Below are 23,171 nucleotides of genomic sequence, written 5' to 3'. Positions count from 1 at the left end.
ACCACAAGACATATACAAGAAATATTAGTAGCACCATTTTCTGAAATAGAAAAAACTTAAAATTAATTCAAATAACCATTGACAGAAGAAAGATAAATTGTTGTAGACCATATAATAGAATGCTAAAATCATGCTGCAAAACAACAAAAAAGAACTACAGTTACGTCCATGAACATAAATTATTTTAATACACATAATATTGAACATAACAGTTTGCAGAAGAACAGACACAATATAATATCTTTCACATAAATTTCAACAATGGGCAAAACTGAATAACCTATTCTTAAGTGGTAAAATGATTTTTAAAAACAGGCAATTATAGATATAAAATTCAGTATACAGATAATCTCTTAGGGGGATTTTGGAATGGAGGAGGGGCACATAGGAAGCTTCAAAGAGACTGATAATGTTCTCTTTCTTCAGCTAAATTCTGGATTGACTGATGTTTATATATTGGCTAATATATTGGTAGTTCATATGTTGATGGTTATATATTTTATTTAAAAAACCAAACGCTTTGTCCTGGCACCCTCACTAGAATAAAAGCTATTAAAGTCTCTTTGTCGGACACCTATAGCTTCATCAATCCCTTCCTTCAGTTGTGCTGTTCTACAGCGCCGCCAGTTTTCACTGCCTCTGAATAATCTAGACATCAAGGGGATAACATGTCTGAGGGATCACGAGTGGGAAAAATGATAGGGTGAGATTCAGTGGACTCTCATAAAGATACAGCTCAGTAGACCCCAGTGATATCCAGACTTCACCCACATTCTAGAAGGAACCTGGCTTCCCTCTTGGCAGCTGGAAATCATGGCTTTCTGTGGCGTTTTTCGAGTTGCTTGTCCCTTGGGATCAGTTAAGCAGCCGGTCCTTTTTGCATTTTTAGCACTACGTGTAGTGGTGTCCTGGAGCTGGCTCCTATAAGCTGGCAACAGCTTGGGGAGGCAATTGTGGGTGAGCATCTCTTGCCAACTCTGCTTTCAGTGATGTCACACTGGCAACTTGAAATCAGCCCTTCTGGGAATATTTACAACCCAGGAATCAGCAAATGCTAAAATCAGGTCCCCTCCCTTCCCCCATCCCTGCCCCACAACCAGTTGTTAAGCATCCACCAGGACACCACTGAATGTAACACAACCTTAACATCATACGAAGGGAGGACACAAACAGGCTATCTCCCAGTCCTACTGGGATGAAGTGAAGGAACCAGCAAGAGCCAGCAGATAGCAAGGAAAGTGATCCCTAGCCGCCCTCACATTTGCATAATACACTCCCACCAGCACGATGACAGTTTACAAATGCCGTGACAACAACCCAGAAGTTACTACCTTTCCATGGCAATGACTCAGAGAAGTTACTGCCCCTTTCCTAGCAAGTCCTAAAACCTGCCCTTTAATTTGTATGTAATTTAAAGTGGGTATAAGTGGGTATATATTCAGTTGCTAACAGCTCATACATTGCTGGCTGTGGGCACACTGCCTATGAGTTACCCCTGCTCTGCATGGAGCAGTACTGTTCAATAAAAGACTGCTGTCTAACATTACCGACTTGCTCTTGAATTATTTCCTGGGTGAAGCCAGGAACTCTCCTGGGCTAAGCCCCAGTTTTGGGGCTCACTTGTGTTGCATCAATATAATAATCACTTATGACTTATGGTACAATGAAACGAAAACGGATTCAAACTAATAAATATCTTCAATCATAGAGCCTGCCTGCCCCATTTGTATTGAACTATGAAGAACAAGCACTCTGGACTTCCCTGAATACTTATATCCCCCCTGCCTGGGTGGTTCCGGGTGTCCATTTCCATCCGGTTCTCAAAAGGCCCCAGGCTTTTGGGAGACAGAACAGGGAAGTCTCCAAATCAGTGACTACAAAATAACAAATCTTGCTGAAATAAGATTTTTAAGTTCTTAACATTACCAGAAAGTCTATGCTGTTGTAAACTGCGTCCTTGCCTTTTCTGAACTGGAATCTATATTGGCATAGAGGGAAATTCATGACTTCTACTGTCATTACATGAAAACTGTGGCATCTTCTCCAAATCAGAGTCTAACTGAGGTGCTCATAGGTCCCAGAGAAAGTCTCAGAACCAGTTTCTAAACCAAGAAAGAGATTCCTGAAGTGTGCTTCATGCCTGCTTTTTCAGAAAGCCCCTAACAAGTGGGGTATACTAAAAATGCCAAGAGGATCGTCCTGACAGACAACATTAACCCAGAACACTAGACTTACACTCTCCGATATTCTGACCTTCCCCCTAGATGCTGTCTTCTCTCTTGCTGACTGATAAAATCCTCACAAAGATGTATTGTATACTATTATTGATTGATCTGGCTTCAGTAGTTGAGAGGTTTAATTACACCATCATTTTTACACTCCATAATTACCATTTTGTTCCTTCATAGGAAAGCATGAGGATTAATTTTTATTTGAGTGCTAACATTTATAAAACTTACACTCTCCTTGGAGAAACAAAGAATTTTTTAAAAAAGATCAGTTTATGAGTTCATAACAGCCTCCAACTAAATCAGCCCCTAGAGCTTAAACAAATTAGTCCCTCATAAGGAGTTTCGCTTTATGCAGCAAGTGCTTATTAAATAGCTAACTTTCAGGCGCCATTCTAGAGGTTGAGCACCCAGTAGGAAGCAAACCAAATTCGGTTTTTGCACGTATAGAAAGAAAATTGAACAAATACACAAAAGAAGCACAAGTAATGATAGAAATACAGAGTGTCATGGAAACAAATGCCAGAAAAACCTACGCTAGTCCAGGGCTCAGAAAAAGACTTCTCTGAGGAAATGGCACATAAGCTGGGATTTAAGAGCTTAGTGGGAGTTAGCCAGGTAAAGAGGGGAAGGAGAAGTAAACCAGTGTATATGATCATTTTGAGCCACCTTTTCCTGCACAGACTGAATTGGTTTTTTAAAAAAACTTAGTCTTATTTTTGATATGGCTATTATTCAGCTATGTAACCTCAGCTGAATCTCCTAACGGCCATTCATCTCAGCATTATCTGCTAGAATGAAAGACCTCTAAAGTTCTACTCAATTGAAAGACAAATATACACAGATTACTATTCAGTTAGTATAAGTAAAACAGCTTTTTAAAAATAAGCTTTGAGCAATATATCAGTGTTTCTTGCAATAGGTGTGAATACTCACAGAAACTCCTTCAGGTAAAAATGCTAGATTAAAAAATTCTTCTTAATGTGTAGCAGAGCTGACGAACCAGAAAGAGAATTTTTCAGTGGACAGAAACAAGACAGCATGAATCCATAGAGGTAAGTAAATTCGAGCTGGAGCTTGAATGGAGGTAACTGTGAATCTCTGGTGGCTTAGCTTCTGGCATTCAGAAGACTGCAGAGCCTGAGTGGCACATCATCAAAGGATAAACAACACAGAACTTCTGCCATGCTTACTAAATGGATATTGTCCCCAATATCATGCCTGTCTTAGACTTGCTCTATGTAAAAAAGAAACAAAAGTCCCCTCAGCCAGTTTCTAACCATTAATACAAACTTGCACTACCATAAGAAAACTACTCTTTCTAGCTGCATTTGACCTAATACTGACAACTCGCATTGTTATGCATTTTAAACATTCGTACCTAAATAACTACTGAGCTAGTTTTATAAGGTCTGTAGTAATTATAGTTTTATTCCTATACAAAAGAATAAATATTAGACTAAATGTCAACTTCTCAAAAACAATTGGAAGTCAGAAGAAAATGAAATGATAGTTTTATAATGCCAAAATCAAAGTAACTCAGTTTTGTGCTCCCAAATTGTTATTCACAGACAATCTTTTAAGAATAAAGGCAAAATAAAGGCATATTCAGGAGCTGTGGCTTTCAGTTGAAAGTTATTACCAGCCTACAGATACCTCAAGAAATAGGCCTGAACGACAAAGCAAGACTCCATCTCAAAAAAAAAAAAAAAAAAAAAAAGAAAAAGAAAAAAAGAAATAGGGAAATGAATATCCTGACTCCACTCTTCTCCCTTTCTTGTTGTCTGAACCTAAGCAGAAGTCAGAAACTAGGGGTATTCTTCCAGTTTGAAGAAAGATATACAAAAACCCAAAGCCTTCAGGGACACTGAGCAGAAACAAATGGCAGGCACCCAAAATAATGCCCCAAACTAACTTTATAAAGCAAGAATTACCTCGATTCCAAGCCAGACAAGGACAGTACAAGACAGTAAATTACACGCATCACTCATGAGCACAGAAGCAATAAAATGCTAAATGAAATATCAGCAAACTGAACTCAGCAGTGTAAAGAAAATGTACTATATCAAGATCAGTGTGGATCACTCTAGGAATATATGATTGGCTCAAAATTAGAAAATCAATCAACATAATTGACCAAAATAGCAGATTAAAGGGGTAAAAAGCCTCACTAGATTACAGCATATGATAAAACAATTATGTGTAATAAAAAGGCTTACTCAACTCTGAATAGAGTAAAACATTCTTAATATGGTGAACATAGCCACAAAATATATATAGCTAAGTCCGGGCATGGTGGCTCATGACTGTAATCCCAGCACTTTGGGAGGCCGAGGTGGGCAGATCACCTGAGGTCAGGAGTTAGAGACCAGTCTGACCAACATGGAGAATCCCCACCTCTACTGAAAATACAAAATTAGCCGGGTGTGGTGGTGCATGCCTACTAATTCCAGCTACTTGGGAGGCTGAGGCAGGAGAATTGCTTCAACCCGGGAGGCAGAGGTTAGGGTGAGTTGAGATCACGCCATTGTACTCCAGCCTGGGCAACAAGAGCGAAACTCCATTAAAAAAAAATAGATATATATCTATATCTATCTATCTATATATCTAAAATCATACTCTATGGAAATTTAAAGACACTTTATTAAAATAAGAAACAAGTCAAAGATATCTACTATCATAATTATTATTTAGCATTGTACTGGAAATCCTAGTGTGTGCATTAAATAACAACAAAAAGGGAAAAAAGGTATACCGATTAGAAAGAAACAAAGAAAACTATCATAATTCACAGATGACAGATTATCTATAAAGAAAATCCAGGAGAGTCTACAATCAAATTATAAGAATTAATGAGTTCTAGGCTGGGCACAGTGGCTAATGCCTGTAATCCCAGCACTTTGGGAAGCCAAGCCAAGCCTGGCGGATCTACTGAGGTTGGAGCTTGAGACCAGCCTGGCCAACATGGTGAAACACCGTCTCCACTAAAAATACAAAACTTAGACAGACACGGTAGTGGGTGCCTGTAATTCCAGCTACTCAGGAGGCTGAGGCAGGAGAATCACTTGAACCCTGGAGGCAGAGGTTGCAATGAGCCTCAATTGCGCCATTGCGCCATTGCACTCCAGCCTGGGCAACAAGAGCAAACGCCATCTCAAAAAAAAAAAAAAAAAGGCCCTAATGAGTTCTACAAGACTGCCAAATAGAAGATAAATTAATATGTAAGCCACTCTTAACTATACACTCTAAAACAGTTAGAAAATGGAAATTTTAGGCCAGGCATGGGTGGCCAGCCTGTAATCCCAGTACCTGGGAGGCTTGGAGAGGCTGGTGGATCACGAGGTCAGGAGATCAAGACCATCTCAGCTAACACGGGGTGAAACCCCTGCCCTCGCTTGGGCACATGCAACAATGGCAGGCACCTGTAGCCCAGCTACTCTCAGAGGCGAGGTGAGAATGGCTGAACCCGGGAGGTGGAGCTTGCAGGAGTCAGAGATTGCACCACTGCACTCCAGTCTGAGACACAGCATCCTCAAAAAGAAAAGAAAGTTGAAAATGAATGAAAAGATACCATTTAAAAAGAATGGTAATATATCTAGAGAAAAATCTAAAGATCTATGCAATATCTTAATGTAGAAAATTATAAGCTTTGAATAAAAAAACTTTAAAGAAGAAATATGTAAATGAATAAGTAAATGGAGAGATATACCATGGTCATGTGTAGAAAGACTCAATATCACAAAAGATACAAAATTTTCATAAATTAATCAATAGACTTCATACAAATCCAAATACCAAAAAAAGAGCATTTAACTTGGCAATGTGATTCTAAAATGTGTGAGAAAAGTCAAATACCAGCCAGGGCTGAACTAAAAAAGAAGCAGGCTGGATGATTTGCCCTTCCAGATGTTAAGGCTTATCATAGAACAATAGTAATTTGCAAATTGTGCTATTCATAGAGATAGTTAAACATCACAGTGGATAGAAAAGAGAATCCAGAAACAAGTTCTGCATATACAGAAATCTATATAGGACAGTGCATACACTGGGAAAATATGCCAGAAAATTGTTTACCCATATAGAAAAATAAAAATATGGATATGTTATGGACTGAATGTTTTGTCCCTCCCAATTTATATGTTGAAGCTCTAATCCCCAGTGTGATTGTAACAGTATTTGGAAATGAAGCCTTTGGGAGGTAATTAGGTTTACATGAGGTCATGAGGGTGGGGCCCCCATCGTAGGATTAGTGTCCTTATAAGAAGAAGAGAAGAGACTAGAACCAGAGCTGTCTTCCTGTCTCCATCACATGAGGGCACAGTGAGAAGGTGCGCCAGGAAGAGAGCCTCACCAGGAATGGAATCTGCTGAAACTTGGTCTTGGATATCCCAGGCTCCAGAACTCTAAGAAATAAATATCTATTGTTTAAGCTGCCCAATTTATGGTATTATGTTATGGCAGCCCAAGCTGACTGATATATGATGCCTATATCATACTATATAAACATTTCCATTCTAGTTGGATTAAAATCATAATTGGGGAAGACAAAACATTAACACTTCTAATAGAAAGCATAGGAGAAATATCTTTCTGACATAGGATAGGGAAGTACTTCTTAAGTAGACATAAATACGCTAATTTACAATGGAAAATACTGACACATTTTATTAAACTAAACATAACCTCTATTTATTAAAGACACCATAAAGTGAATAAAAAGACAGCTATAAACGGAGAGATGATGTTTGTAAAACACATAACCAACAAGGGATTTGCATCCTGACTGCTTAAAGAGCCTATGTGAATCAACAAGGAAAGGAAAATACTAGAGTAAGTGCTGAACAAGAATTTTCACAAGAAAGAAAACATGAATGACCAATAAACATATCAAAAGATGGTCAAACCAGGCAACTGAAGAAATACCAATAACACATAATTTTACATACATGCACACACATACATTAATCAGTGTGGCAATTGCAAGAGTTGGAGAGAAAGTGGAACACTAGGGATTATTACATTTCAACAGTGGAAGGATCAATTTGTGATATGTGAAAATGACTGAAAAAGACTTTGTCATTATCTAGAAAAGTTGAACACATGTATACTTTATCTCTATCAGGGATACACCCTAGAGAAATGATTGCATATGTGAACCAAAAGATGCGTACAAAAATCTCTGCAATATTATTCAGGATCACAGAAAAACTAATAACATCCTGAACATCATCAATACAAGAATGCTAATTTGTCATATATTAATATTAATACAATGGAATATTATATAGCAATGAAGATACATAAGCCACAGCTGCTCTACTTATTTCTATTATTAAATGCCATAATCAATGTTGACCAATGGAAAAAAACTAGTCAAAGAAGAGCTATAAAAGGCCAAAATAGACAAAACCTAAACCCATATTGTCATATCTATATACATATGTATTTTTAATATCATGATATAAGTAAAATTAAAGATAGTAGTTTTCTCTTGGCAGGACTGAACTGAGAGGGAATGTAATAGAGAACAATTTGAGGGTCAATAAAAGTACTGGTAATGTTCTAGTCTTCAACTAAATGGTGTATTCAGTCCTGTTCATTTAATTATTCCTTCATTAATCCATATTATTACATTTACTATATTATATACATTCTATATTATAAAAAGGGAACCATGGCAAATCTCAGATCTTTATGTTCAGTCTCTGTAAAAAAAAAAAAAAAAAAAGACCAAAAAAAAAACCACAGTCCCAAATAACACTTTTAAAAATGGAACTTAAAAATATGGCAGACTATGAAATAGCCTGTAATTTCATTGACAGGACCTACCCTCTCCCGTGGCCATCCAAAGGCTTAGATCAATGCTCAGAAGATTTATTGTTTGCCTGAAGAAACAACTGAGAAATCTGAAGCCTGTAGGTTTATTGGTTTTCCTCCTTGATAAATAATTTCACATTCTCCTTATGGAAATCCAGGATTTTCCAACAATGGAAAAGAAAACCTTACTCCCAAGAGAATGCTGAAATGGCAGTGATCTCAGGGCCAGAAGGTCTCTACCACCTGCCACTCCATATTCTTGTCCACAGGAACCTGTCCTAGGAGTCGTTCCCACCAGGGATCATCAGCCTTATCCAGATTTGTATCAGCCACTGTGCAGTCAGTGTTGCTCTCACCACAAAGTCTCTAGAAGGCAACTCTCAGCAACATCCTCACTGAACTTTCTAATAATCTCTCCAGCTATTTTATGGAATCCATTTGTCAAAAAATATAAGTTGATGTCTCATTAGATGGTGTGACCAACACCTCCCTACCATACCTGAGATAAGACATAAGTTCAAGGCACCTCACTGCAGCTGGCAGTGTCTCAGCTCCCATAACCAGAGAGACTTAGTAAATACCCCAGTGAGAGGGGTGATGCCTGAGCCATTGGTATCTTTGTATAAGCAGCCTTCCCATTTTGTTTCTTTAAACGTTCTCTCATGTTGCTTCCTGATTTTGTCATTTGGGATTTGGGAGACAATCCTTGCTTTCCCCAGCATCCATTGTTGGATTTACATGTATTATTATCTTTTAAGATAAGGAGACCTATTCCTTCGCCAGTATCCCAAATCACCTTGGTTTCATCAGCTGCTATTCTCTGCACCTAATCCAGCTCCAACTCCTTTCTTTCCTCATCATTGTGATAAAGGCCAGCAGAATCCCATGCTACATTTTGTTTATTTGGATAGCAGCACAAAGCTGGCACTGGAACCTTGTGGCATGTGGAGAGAAGGTGTCCCACAGGGCAACCAAAGCATGGGTGAGTTCCTAGTTCATAAAAGTGGCTAAGAGGGTACTGGTGTAGCTATTTGGTCATTAGGCAGAGGTTAGTCTTTCACTAAATAGGCTCCAGACTCAAGCTGAATCAGTGTCTGAACTGAATAAGGATGGTGGTGCTTGGTCCCTTTGGATGCCATGGCAGAGAAAGAGAGCTACGCTGGCCTCAGAATATTTCATATCCAAGAAGAGGAACTAACAAAGTTATCTCAGGGAATTTGGACAGGTGAAAGAAACAAGTGGCCTTAAAATATCAGAGTTACCTAAAAATGTTCAATTTTGCTTTCTATTTCTGGAATGCCAATACACCTCAACAGGATAATGAAAAGGATGTAAATGGAGTAGAAATATCACCTCTGAAATCTTGTGTTTAAAATGTAGACATAGATATATTGTACCACTACACAGCACCTTTGACTTCTCTTCTGAGTGCTAAATTTGATGTGACTGTCGACAGATTAGTTTTGCCATTATCTATAGTTTCTTTCCAGACTTCCCTCCTTGTAGCTTGGATTTTGTGAGTTTTACATTTAAAAATGTGGTTCCAACTCTTCTCAACCACTCCCACTTGTAGGGTTGAAGTTGAGGATCCAATCATGGGAAATGCTCTTGAGCCAACTTGAGAACACAGGTAAGTACCTACTGTTCTCAGAGTCAGGTAATGGTCTCTTAGCTGCAGACTATGATTAATAAAATGCCGGGTTGCATTTAGCACAAACAACCTGAAAAAACTCTAAAGAAAATGAGGTATGGAGGACAGATAACACCTGCGTCTCTTAGGGACTAGCTAAGAATCTGAAAGTAGAAAAGACAGAAAGTTATTCTTTAATGTTTGCATGTAATAACACTTGGAAACTTCAAAATCAATATTGTTAAAACCCTGTTTCTGAAAAGGTACAAGGAGGTTCTGAAATAATTGCTACATGCACACTGATATGAATTTTACACTTTGTCCTCAAGATAATGTGTAAGTAATCTGTTTTCCTGCTAACTAAGATGCCCCCCACCACCAAAATGAAGAAATGCTGGACTCACATTGGTGACATATTCGATATCCTTCCAAAGGATGCACTCCCTGGGGAAATCAGCCAAGTCTAAGAAGTGATCCACCACCACTTGGCCGATTAAGTCATGACGAGAGAACCTGTCAAAGTCGTACACAGAGAAGTGAAGCTTCCGTGCTTCAAGGTCATTGTAGGGAACCGGAAATAAAAACACTTCATCAAACACAGGGTTCAGGGTCTTTCTGTGAACTTTAGTCTGGTGTTTTGTTTTCCGATCAGGAAGCAAATAGATCTTGACATAAGGATCTGAAGTCCCAGAAAAGTCCTTGGCGGGCAAATTGACAGCTTTGTGAATCTTCACTACGAGCTGTTCTAAGTCACAGTCATATTTTAAAATGAAGTTCAGTTTCCCACAAGCCTTGCTGTTACTCTGTCTCCCGTCATCATTATCCAATGACCTCTGCTTATATAACTCTGGTTTAATTCTACCAATTCCAGTCAACTGTTCCTGTTTTTGAAGCTGCTGGATATTGAAGTCCGGGTTTGACAAGTTGAGTTGTCTTCGGATTGAATTATGCCTTCAATGAAGAGCAACACAGAACAAAGTTACAATCTTATTAGCTATGGGTCTCTTGGAAACTTTTGCCTGGGATGTAGGTAGACCGTTATGTTTTGTTAGGAGCTTAGAACTGTGGGCTTTTTTTTTTTTTTTGGCCTAAATTCAAAATGCTCATCAGTGTGAGTAAGCTGCTCCCTAAGGCTTGAAGCTCAAAACTGAGGGTTGGTATCAGGAAATGAACCTAGGAACATGTGACCTCGGAGCTTTAAAGGTTTAATACACTTTCTAAACTGTCTAATATGTCATTAAAGAAGCTTATTCGTCTGGTGGAATGTAAAGATTTGTACAAACTGCTTTAAAAATAAAATTATTCAACTTTATATATAATATCATTCCGAAATTGAAATAGCCAAGTGTTGCCTTAAGAAGAATGAATCTTTCTCTAAATTACACAGAATTTCTTGCCACCAGCTTATAGCTTTATAAGGATATAAATTCTTACTGGTTCAAATCAAATAATTTCATCACAAGAACACAGCTTTTGCTAATGCAAAAATGTATGTGACTGGGATGTGTCTGTATGTAGTGGCTCTGACAGGTACAAGTGGGATGTGTCTGATTGTAGTGGCTCTGACAGGTACAAGTGACAGCATTGGGATTGTGTTTTTGCTGTACACATGGGTGATTAGTGATCAAGAGGACAGGTTTTATTTCTGAAATAAACACTAATGGCACAAAAATTAAAGATGAGCTACTATAAATGTATGTATGGATTCAACTGGAGACGTTGGATACTGATACTTTTAAATTAAATATTTGCTACTGTAGTATACTCTTCACCCTGTAAGTGTATTGGTTTGGTTTAGAAGTTTCCCTAAAATTCTCTTTAAAGCCTGTCTGATCTGTGCATTTCTTCCCAAGTTGAAAGTAGTTATCACATACAAGGTTGTTTTTAAGGTTACTTTTGTTGTTTTTAGCTCAGTTTAGAGTCATTATATTGTATTGTATGCATTTAGTCAACAACCTTAATTAAAATAGCCTCTTTACTAGAAGGTGAAAGAGAACAGCTGGGATGTCTCTTAGGGATTGGTAAACAGTTGGAGAGGCAGAGTAAACATTTGAATTTGCCCTTCTCTTCCTTCCTTCAGACAATGAAATAAAGATGTAAATATGGAATCAAGGGACCCCCAGATATGTTTGAAAGTGTTCTCTCTTGTCACCACAGATATTGCTATGCTGAGCATTCCTCTTTATCCTAAAATAGCCTCCTAATCACTAATCACCCACCTGTATGACAAGAGTAATGTCACAGAGCTGTCACTTGTACCTGTCACATCTATCACAGTCCATAGCAAGCAGACATAGCCCAGTCACATACATTCCCACATGTACAAAAACTGTGTGGTCCGAAAGTTGCTGATGGGAGATTTTAATCACTTACAGAGAAATCCACAATCTTAAGGTTTCTCTGTATTTTATGATTTGGATGGGTGAGGGAGGGAAGGCAGGAGTTGCTGTTAAGCATCTAAAACTGGCTTTCTGCGCTAGTGCAGCCAGGTCATTCCCTTGTCCAGAAGTGGAACCAATGTAGTGCTAGAATAGAGCTTGAGTCTCACTTTACTGGACTCTGTGGGCAGAAAGGACTGGGAGGCAGCAGAAAGTAGCCTGCTATATGCAGAGGTTGGAATAGGCTGGTGCCAGCCCTATTTCCCTTTGCTATTGATTTTTCTTTACAGACTAGATTCAAAAAAAGGGCCATAATTGGGTCCTGCATCAGTTCCCACCCTTCTAGGTACTGTCTGGTAAGTGGCACTGTTTACATCATAAAAGTGCATCCTCAATATCCACCGGATGCTCCTTTTACAGATGAGTCTGTGGAAGACCAACAATTCTGTGTCTACACAATCCAGTCCCAGACAACAATCTCATGTCTGTCCTAGGCCCTGTCACTCTGCTGCTCTGCAGATGGTTGCTGGGCAGACTGTGTATTACAATTTACCTTTGAATTTTCTTAGTACTGGCATTAGATTAATCACAGCAACATTTTGTCTTCACCATTGTCTGTAGGACTAAATCTACCATAGTGGTGTTTTTTTGTTTTGTTTTGTTTTTTAGATGGAGTCTCACTGTTATCGACCAGAGCTGAAATGCAATGGCATGATCTCAGCTCACTGCAACCTCCGCCTCCCAGGTTGAAGCGATTCTCCTGCCTCAGCCTTCTGAGTAGCTGGGATTACAGGCATGTGCCACCACACCCGGCTAATTTTGTATTTTTAGTAGAGACAGGGTCTCTCCATGTTGGTCAGGCTGGTCTTGAACTCCCAACCTCAGGTGATCCGCCCGCCTCGGCCTCCCAAAGCGCTGGGATTAAAGGCGTGAGCCACTGTGCCCAGCCACCATACTTTCAATTTTGATTTAAAATACATGGATTTGGCTACTTAGTAGTGTGACATATTCGGTTCTACATGTACATTTGCTTAGACATGAAATCTGAAGATAAATTGTCCCACATGCTCAGCCCTTCCTAACCAAAGTGGATTGCCAACAGGGAGGCGGGGTTGTTGGTAAAGGTCAAAGACTGAAAAAAGATCCCATTCCCTGAGAACCCAATTGCACAGGAATACCTCCAAAAATTCCCAATATAGCTGACCTCTTAAAAACCAATCACAGGCTAGGTTCAGTGGCTCATGCCTGTAATCCCAGTACTTTGGGAGGCCAAGGTGGGCAGATCGGAGGTCAGGAGATTGAGACAATTCTGGCTAATGTGGTGAAACCCCGTCTCTGCTAAAAATACAAAAAAATTAGCCAGGCGTGGTGGCAGACACCTGTAGTCCCAGCTACTCGGGAGGCTGAGGCAGGAGAATGGCGTGAACCCGGGAGGTGGAGCTTGCGGTGAGCAGAGATTGCGCCACTGCACTCCAGCCTGGGCCACAGAGTGAGATTCTGTCTCAAAAAACAAAACAAAAACAAAAACAAAAAACAATCACAGTTATGGGCTAGGTGCAATGGCTCACACCTGTAATCCCAGCATTTTGGGAGGCTGAGGCAGGTGGATCACTTGAGGTCAGGAGTTCAAGACCAGACTGGCCAACATGGTAAAACCTTGTCTCTACTAAAGATACAAAAATTAGCCAGGCATAGTGGCACACACCTGTAGTCCCAGCTACTTGGGAGGCTGAGGCAGGAGAATCACTTAAACCCAGGTGGCAGAGGTTGCAGTGAGTGAAGACTGAGCCACTGCACTCCAGTCTGGGCAACAGAGAAAGACTCCGTCTCAAAAACACTCAAAAACCAAAAACCAACCAACCAAACAAAAAACCAGTCACAGATATGAATACTATTATCTACTCAAACATTTTACATGATTAATTTCATTCCTAACACTTTCCCCTCCATTAAGAATCACACTTACTATTGGGAAATCAGTTGAATCTAACTGTAAGGTAGTGGCTTAAAGCAGATAGCAAAGACTGCAACTGGGCATGACAGGTTCTCACTCCTGGGGCTCCCTTTCAATTTCCATTCAGAAGAAAGTTAGAGTTTACTGGAGTTGGGGGAGAGGCATGGTAGAAGAGAGAAGCTTAGAACAGCCAGAGAACCAGGGTAACTCATAATCTTCCCGTATAACCTCTGGCGGTCTGGGGGCTGAAAATAAGAAAGTAGAGCAGGGAGACTGCCCCAGGGATGTAAAGGAGAAAAGGGGGTGGAGAAAATGGAAAATCAATATTCTATAGCTCTCATACGCTACTCAAACAGAGGTGGGAAGAAAAAGCAAGCCCAAAGCAAGAGGGAGGAAAGATACGGAATATAGTGCCATGACCTGAGCTTGCCCCACCCTAGGTGAGGTGGCTCTAAATGGTCAATGGAGGTGGTTTTGAGTGCAGTAAATGCGAGGCTCCCAGGACAAGGGTCTAGAATTTTAATGCCATTGACTGATGGTTCCCCCCTCAGAAGAAGAGGGGGAGAAAGACCTCTGGCTGAGGAAATTTTTATGAAGGAGATGATACTTGAGCTGGGCTTGCCTGCTTAACTTGGCCTCATCCTAAGCCACCTCCAAGCTGATGCTGTAGATGTCAATATGGACATTAAATCTGTTTTCATCTGGGTCCCAGTTCTCTAGCAGAATGGTACTTTCAGCTCTTCTGCCCCAGTAGCTTTTTCCAGAGTCCCTCACATTCACCCACTGCATCTATGAGTCCAGGCTCTGTAAGCCAGCACTCATATCCCCAACACCCTTTCCATCGCGGGCTTTCATGTGCAGCCATGAACAAGTGCATCCTAATATGTGTTCGTTCACTGCAGTGGCCCATCTCAGAGGTGAAACCTGACCTGTCCTTTCCCTGGTTCTCAGGCACCAGTGTCTACAAGGCTTCAGGATCCAGGGAGAAAAAAGAGAGAAGCAAATTGTGGTTTCAGAAATGTTACTGGTTTCTTTCCTGTGTTCAAGTCAAGGCAGGGAATTATGGAAAGAAACAGTGGAGACAGGATGTTTTTCTTCTTCAAAATTCCCCTGGTCATGAAGAAGAGAGGGTTGGGTTGTCCTGAACCACAGGCAGACAGAAGAAGGGGAAATCCTGGATAGGGACAGACACAGTTAGTAGAATACAAGGGCTGGAGGAAGTGGAAATTTGAGGTTTTCTTGGCCTGAAGATTCAAGGATTTCCGCATGAGTGAGATAATGAAGAGACAGGCATCAGGCCTTGGGGCCAGTGGAGGTGTGTTGTCAAGGGTAGGTGGATACACTGAGGCAAGACCTGCTTCCTCCCACTCCCTCCCAAGTTAAACAGATTTGAAACCTTGAATACTTTATCCTCCATAACTAAGATGAGCCTTTGTTCACCAAAACGTTCTCTACAGTAGCTCACGTCTTATGTCTCTTTTCATTACCATTGATCCCAGCTGAGTTCAGGCCCTCAGAGAGGCTCCTGTATATATCCAATCTTCACCACTGTCCCATGCATCTTATACACTTATACATTCTTTCCAGATTAATCTTCTAAAGAACAAATTGAGCACTTCAGTGTGTATAATTGGTGCTCTTGCTGTGGGTCTTTTGTGGGCAGGGTTGTATATATTTTCTCTCTTTATTGACACTACCTAATACTGAATTTTGCACATAGCAAATGCTTGATATCTTAGAGTAAATACAGAAATGCTATGGCTATAATAGTTTCTGATAATTTAATCCCAGTAGAGAAAACACTCATTTACATATCATTTCAGGGTCTCATGGAAGTTGAGATAGGGCTAGGCAACTTCCACTTTTGAAGCAGTTAGTTTCTTTAAATCTAAAGAAATAACTTCAGATTCAAAAATTATGTTTTAGATGTTTACATTGAACCAATGTTCTCACCACACAAAAACATAACTTAATAGAAATGTGCTACTCATAGTATAATTACAACATTTAATTTTTGTGTACTATTTACTTGAGTTGTGGCCAATCACGGGACCTAAATTTAGAGTGTGATGGTTATCTTCCTCTTTCAATTCTGTCAGCATATTTCTGTAACTCTATGGATTGCTTAATTCAGAGATAAGGTCAAAAATCTAATGTGGGGCTCTTAATGAATGTGAGACCTGGGACAAATGGCCTTCTGCCAGCCTCACACCATTATAGGCTCTGCTCAGTTTATACTTCTGGCCCTTTGCCATTCTTGTCAGAAGAGCAAGAGAAAAGTAGCCTGATATTGACCAATGTATTCTGCCAGTCATTCATGGAAAAAAGTCCTCCGTGTGCCAAGTGGTGCTAGGGGCTGGATAGACAGGAAGAAACAAAACAGATGTGGTCTCCGAGTTCACAGAACTCAGTCTAGAGGGGAGTACAAGCAATAAAGAATCACTTAAAATAATTTAATCCTGTGAATGAGGGAAAACAAGGCAATGCGAGGGAGAATTGAAGTGGGAAGGAGTGGGGACAGAACACAGGCTTCACATGGGGTGGCCGGGGAGACCTTTCTGAGAAGGTGATGTTTCAGCTAGGGCATTAGAGAAGTAAGGGACCCAAGAAGGACAGAAAAAAAAAAAAAGAAAGAAAGAAAAGAAAAGCATTCCTGGCTGAGGGAACAACATGTGTCAAGACCTCAAGGCAGGAAGGGGCTTGGGATGCTGAAGGAACTAAGAGAGGAGCTAGTGCAGCTGCAGTACAACAAGCTTCTTCCAGGCAGTCTCCTAGTGAGTTCATGTTAAAAGTGTCCCCTAGGGTCCTGCAACATGGTGGCCCTGGCCATAAGGTAAGGCTGTTGGAAGCAGACTGTGGCAGTATTATCATGCAGGGCCTTAACCGACCTGATAAGGGGTTTGTGGTGTGGTAATCGAAATTTTCGAAAAACCGAAGTGTTACATAAGAAATTTGAGAAAGCTTAAAAAAAACAGGATGAACTTTCATCTTAGGGCATGAATCAGGAAATGGATTAGATGGCCTTTCAAGGTTCCTCCTATTTTGGGGATCTAGGGATTTTCATACATTTGGAGTAGAGAACTTTATAAAGCTCTGGAATTAAAAAATTCCGAGAAAATTAAAATATCCACATTTCCAGCATATTGGATCACTAAACAAAAGGGATTTCATTCAAATAAAAAAGAATTGACAGGAATTTTGGATGGTATTAGAGTCACTGAAGTAACTAGACACAGAACATGCTTGATCTTGAAAGAACAACAGAAAGTCATTCTGACCAGAAACATTCTTAGAAGATAAAACAAAGCTCATCTTTAGGACATTTCTAAAAGGCACCGTGTCAGCCAAACATATCCAAGGACACATCCAAGCTGAAGAGGCCAGGTGAGGTTGAGATTTTTGATGTAAATGGTGTGACAGAAACTGTGCCAATCACAAGGATCCTGAAGACACCTTTAAATGGAGGCTATGTCTTACATGCAATGGGAACCCTGAGACTGTGACGATGATAATGGCTGCAGGATGGAAGCAGTTAGAAAGTGTTGGCAGGGAGAAAGTAAAGAACATAATGAGAAAGAAAGGAGAAGAAACAGTAACTGGAAAAGCAGACTGTTTAGAGCTTTCTCAGCAAAGCTTATCTTTCCCCTCCCCAAATATGGGTATCAAAAATATTACTTAAAGAAGAATGTTAAAAACGCTTTGAGGCATAAAGGAAATTTCATTCTCTTTTTCCTTTTTGTTAGCAAAAAGTGTGTATGTGTGTGTGCGTTTTCTCATGATGCAACATAATCCCCAAAGAATTAGAAGACCATGTACTGCTCTTATTGTGGTGAGATCCTGAGACAAGGATATATATTTCTAGACAGACCCCATAAAACTAGGTCAGTAATAATTTAGGTATGAATGTTTTAAATGCATAAAAATGCAAATTGTCAGTATTAGGTCAAACGCAGTTAGAAAAGAGTAGTTTTCTTATAGTAGTTCAGATGTTCCTAAACTTGATTTTTGTCATCAGAAAAGATAATGTAATTGCATGCCTTCAAAACTAAAATAAATCTGAACACAAAGTGCATTTTACAGGGATAATTCCTTCACTCTTCCTTTTAATTTTTTCTTTCTACCCAATTTCTACAAATCAGTAGTGATGATAAGAGTTTTTATTTTTTAAGCAACTACTTATTGATATGCAGTATATTTATATACTTTTCCAGTATAAATATTGTGATAATTAGAGTGGCATCATTGCTATTAGTTTGTTAAAATTATGGCAGAGTCCTCAGATCAAATCTAAAAAGATCACAGTACTACCACCATATATTGGAGGAACTCAGACCAGAAAAGTTACATGCAGAGTAGAACCAAATAGGAGGCAATTTTGAAGGAAATTTCAGTGGAGACTCTATCTAAAAGGCTCTAGCTATTGAAATACTGAAAGGATTTTATTATGAGTCTGCACATTGCATGAACTCTATGACAGCATCAAACAGAGCTCTAGTTATATTTAAGTTTTAAATCTGAAGATAAATCCTAGTGATAAAATCTGAGGATTTCTTCTAAATCAAATGGCAGACAACTACCCATCTCCTCACAGTGGAATATTTTAGATTTGGCTCTTTGATTCAGAATGGAAAATAATGCTAAAATAAGTTTCTGAAACAATCAAATTATAAACTGACATATTCCATCCCACTTAATGAAAATGAGTGGAGCCTCTAGGATAAACTCGATTAACATAAAAAGGGTAAAGTCTTATTTCTGTTTCTGGAGAACAAACAATAAAGATTTTTTAAAAATACCTCCAAATTGTGTTTTATACTTTACAAATAACAGCACATGCTATTTCTCTGGCCATCACTCAGGCCAATATTTTCATTCTACAGAAAGCTGCTTCCTGAGTCTCTTTTCCTGAAATATCTTATTGAAAATGAGTTTTTATATCCAGTGGTTTAGAACTGGTTGTTTAGCCTCAAACACACTTTTGTGCAATGTCTGAGCCTTGGGAGAGGCCATAATAGCAATACTAACAGCAAAATGGTAGCTCACATTTTGGAGCTTTTACTAGGTGCCAGACCTGTGCAAGCACATGTTATCATTTCATTCTTAAAACCACCTACAAATCAGTAGTATCTATGCCTCTTTTGAAGAAGAGGAAAGGGACAGATATGGAGTTTAAGTAATTTGTTCAATGTCACACATGTAAGTAAAGCCAATTCATTTGACTTGAGAGACCGCATCTTTTTTCACTGCATTATATTATTTCTCTACTGCTGAAGAGCATAAAGCATCCAGACAATAAAAAGAGAGTGACCTAGGTGTTGGTACTCTGTAAGCCTTCCAAAGGCTGAAGATGGACAAAAACCTCCAGCCACACGGTGGAGTCTGAAGAGAGCCTGTGTGTGACTGTTAGGATAGGTCAGACGCACAGGGAATAAATTTTAAAGCAGTAGGAGGGCAGCAGGGAACAGTGGTTAAGAGTTCAGATTCTTGTGTTGGTTGAACCAGGGTTCAAATCCTGACCTGGGTATTTACATATATGGCTTTTAAAAAAATGTAATCTCCTTGAGTTTCTTCTGCTGTAAAATAAAAATGATATTAGTATACATTTCATGCTAAATTGTGAGCTATAACAAAATATGAATATAAAGTTCTTCCAGAGTACTTCACACATGCTGTCTTAATAATGTTAACTATTATTTTTATAAACTAAGTAGAGACCAAGAAGGGCTCAGGAACCTAACTTCAACGTTAGGTTAGCATGAAGTTTTCCATATTCATGTCTCTGATACAGAACAGAAATCTAAAAGGTTATAGACTCCTTGACCAATCAGTGCTATTTTTGCCAGAGAGGGGAATGGGATGGTCCTTCCTTGCATTCAGAAAGGAGGAGGCATTACTGACCGAGCCGAGGAGGTTGGCTCTGTGACTTGGCGCTGCACGCGGACGCCATGGGCACAGTTCTCCTGGACTCCCGTCTGGGCGGAGAGGGGAATGTCAGGGGAGGTGTGGCTGATCTTCATGGAGGAGTCAGGGCAGGGTGTGGGAGGGTCTAGGAAGTCCTCACTGTTCTCCTGCTCATTGGTCTCTGTGTCCGTGTAGTTAAGAGGCTCCTGGTTGTTGTCTTTGCTACCAGAGGGCAGGCCTCTTTCTCGCCACGGAACCCAGCAGAGTTTCCAAGATACGAAGAGAGACACGCCAAACAGAGCAAGACCACAGGCAGTGACCACAAGGGTCAGCAGGCTCACTGAGATATCTGCAAAGAAGCAAAGATCAAAAGTCAGTGTGATCATTCCCCGCAAGTCCACCCATTGCATAGTATGGGCAGAATGACCCTCTCATCCACTCATCCCTTGGGAGCCGACTGTGGAAGGTCATGCTGGGGCGCACGGCTAGGTTACTTAATTCTGGGGCAGTGGCGATGAGAATTCATACACAAACCAGAGGACCCGTGAGCAGAAACACAGAGGAGGTACCATAGCATGCAGGTCATGTTTAGAAACAATAAACAGCCTGCTATGGCAAGAAAATGGATACATTCATGGAGACTAGAATGCCCTTCAAGTGAAATGATACTCTATCCTACAGGCAGCACCAATCATTAATGTGTTTTGAGCAGGGCAGTTTCAAATGTCCTTAAAAATTATTCTGTCATCTCAGAGAGCTGTATAATATAACTGGGGAATTATGTAAGTCATAATTTTTTAAAATAAGAGAAACTAGAGGGCTTTTTCGGGTTCTATTTTTCCTATTAACTTTTACGGTTCTAAGCAAAATGAAGCTCAAATCTTCTGTGAATTTTGCAGCTTCAAGAATAACCCCCACTCAGTGGTAAGTCCTCAGGACTCAGGATAGAATATTATAGTTTGGGTTTCCCCAGTAGTATACCCTAAAACAAGTATTCAAGGGCAAAGCATTATTTAGAAGGAGAAGGAAACACAGGAGAAGTGATCCAGAAAAGGAAGTCAACAAAAGGTACACTGTCAAGTCAGTTCCCATAGTGAGGGAGTAAAGGTTAAGTCTGCTAGGGAGGTTTAATACACCTCAGATACACCTCACCCAAGTGGCAAGGGATCCGAGGTATTACACATTAGCTCTCTTTAGTTATTAATTGAAGGGCATTTCCCAAAGGGCATTAAATTCCCATCATTTGACACCTGCCCGGATGAACAAAGTAAGCTTCAGTGGCCAGGAAAATCCCACATTGAAATCAATGCAGAGGCTGCACTGGAGGTCAACAGGCACACAATGAAGTGGTAAGGGGACACGGCAGGTAATGACAGCATCTGCTACATGGATCATGGACCACAGCCCCACGGTGTCAGCAAGTCTTGGCAGTTCAGTATCCAGTGACTGTGCCCCTAAGGTTTAAAACAGTTCACCCCCTCCAGGCTTCTGCCCCAAGCTACAGTAGAGCCAGGAGGCTGAGCATCAATCTGAAAGCATTTCTGGCACTATGGTAGCCATAAAATCCTTATTTTTAAAAGGACAACCCTGCCTGTCATTACGGTGCTTCATTACACCTGGAGCCCCATGGATTCTCCCCAGGGTTTGCCTCTACTGCCCATCATTAATATTTGCATTGCTTCAACCAAAGTTTTCTGAATGCCTACTACATGCCAAGTGCCACGCTAAGCTCTGGAGATACAATGAGGAATATGATAGGCGCACGCTATGTCTTCATATATTCATATTCTAATGAAGGAGAAAATTAGAAATTGGTCATTTAGTACTCACAATTTCAACTGTGCACAGCACTGCCAACATACTATGATCTGTGACAAAGCTGTATTTCTGCTGAAGCATGCATAGGAACCACTCCTGCAAGTCACTTACCTACTGAGTCAAGCTGAACAACTACCATCCATGTGCTTTTTAATATGACTCTGAAGGTACTTGGTCATTCTTGTGAACTGATAAAACTGTTTATCAAAAATTGCTCTTAAAAGCAAGCCAGCTGCCAGGGCTGTTGATGGATTTAACATATTTCCTCTTTGCCTCCAGATCACTCTTCACCCTTCTACTGAAACAATATTATATCTCTGTTTGAAAATACTGGGGTTGAAGTTTCAATATGGGTAACTGTGCAAATCTTTTTCACTTTTGTCTCCTCAAATCCCACAGAAATGGGATAAGCAATGGGAAATAAGAAAGGACATCATCAATTCATCAGTTAACCACAAACTTTGAGGAATATCTGGAATTGTTTTAAAAGAAAAGGCAGTTAGTGTTGAACATTTAACACAGGCAAATGAAGGGAGACTGAGAGAAAATAAAAATTAAAAATCCCAGGTGCAGAGCAACAGGCAAGGATGGGGGACAGGGAGTGGAGTCAGTGGGGTAAAAATAAAAGGGACTATAGGAACTATACCTCACAGAGCCCAGCATGAGGTGGGGGAGGGCATGGTTTGACCCCAGACTCCACCTGGTTCTGACCACTCACACAGGAGAGTAGACAATATGCTGGTGCAGACTTCTGTGGTGGGTGATAGTGCTGGGGGACCAGGAAGGAGGAAACCTTGTCCCAGGTAATCCAGCTGCAAACATCAATCCCCACCCTCTCCAACACAAAACAGGCTCCACATAGCAGTGAAATCTCTTAATACGTTCTACAGTCTAAATGGGGACAGAACTTCTTCTCTACATTCTGTTAATCACTTCAGCTCTGTCCTGACACAGACACTGCTAGGAGACCACCACCAGCAAAGGCTGGAGGAGGGGCACACTGGGAAGCCATAGGATTTAGGAATGTGATGAGATAACTGTATTATTAGACACTCTGCCCTATCACAGGGCTCCTCTCCAAGGGAGAAGCATAAATCCCAATCCTCAATGTTGGTCTTGGGCATACAACTTGCTCTGGGCAATGAAATACAAGTGAACATGGCCTACGTCACCTTGAAGCAAAGGTCCCTTGTGATCCCACCTTATGCATGAGAAAAAGAGCTCTCAGATAAAAGCTGATCTTCCAGCCTGACTGCCATAATGAGAAGACTTGTGGCATGAGCCCAAAGACCAAAACAAGGAGTAAACTTAAACATGACTGACAACCTGAGGCAAAGCTACAGCTGATCCACAGATCCATTAGCAAAACCTAAATATTTAGTGTATTAAGTCCCTAGAATTTTGAAGGGATGTTGGCACAGAAAAAAAAAAAAAAGGTAATTTAT

At 40.2% G+C, this 23,171-nt stretch overlaps 1 protein-coding gene across 2 annotated transcripts in view; it reads right to left on the bottom strand.

Annotated features, from left to right (window-relative positions):
* SYT9 (synaptotagmin 9) overlaps positions 1-23,171 on the bottom strand; it is a 238,083-nt gene that overhangs the window by 147,955 nt on the left and 66,957 nt on the right. For both annotated transcript variants that reach the window (XM_021926136.2, XM_017948677.3), the window contains exons 2-3: positions 19,906-20,257; positions 10,080-10,626 (exon numbers count right to left, since the gene is read on the bottom strand). In XM_021926136.2, the coding sequence (XP_021781828.1) occupies positions 10,080-10,626; positions 19,906-20,257 (899 nt within the window). The remainder of the gene's footprint in view (positions 1-10,079; positions 10,627-19,905; positions 20,258-23,171) is intronic.

Source organism: Papio anubis, chromosome 12, assembly GCF_008728515.1.
Source record: "Papio anubis isolate 15944 chromosome 12, Panubis1.0, whole genome shotgun sequence".
NCBI classification, from domain to species: domain Eukaryota; kingdom Metazoa; phylum Chordata; class Mammalia; order Primates; family Cercopithecidae; genus Papio; species Papio anubis.
This window is presented reverse-complemented; position numbering and strand designations above follow the sequence as displayed.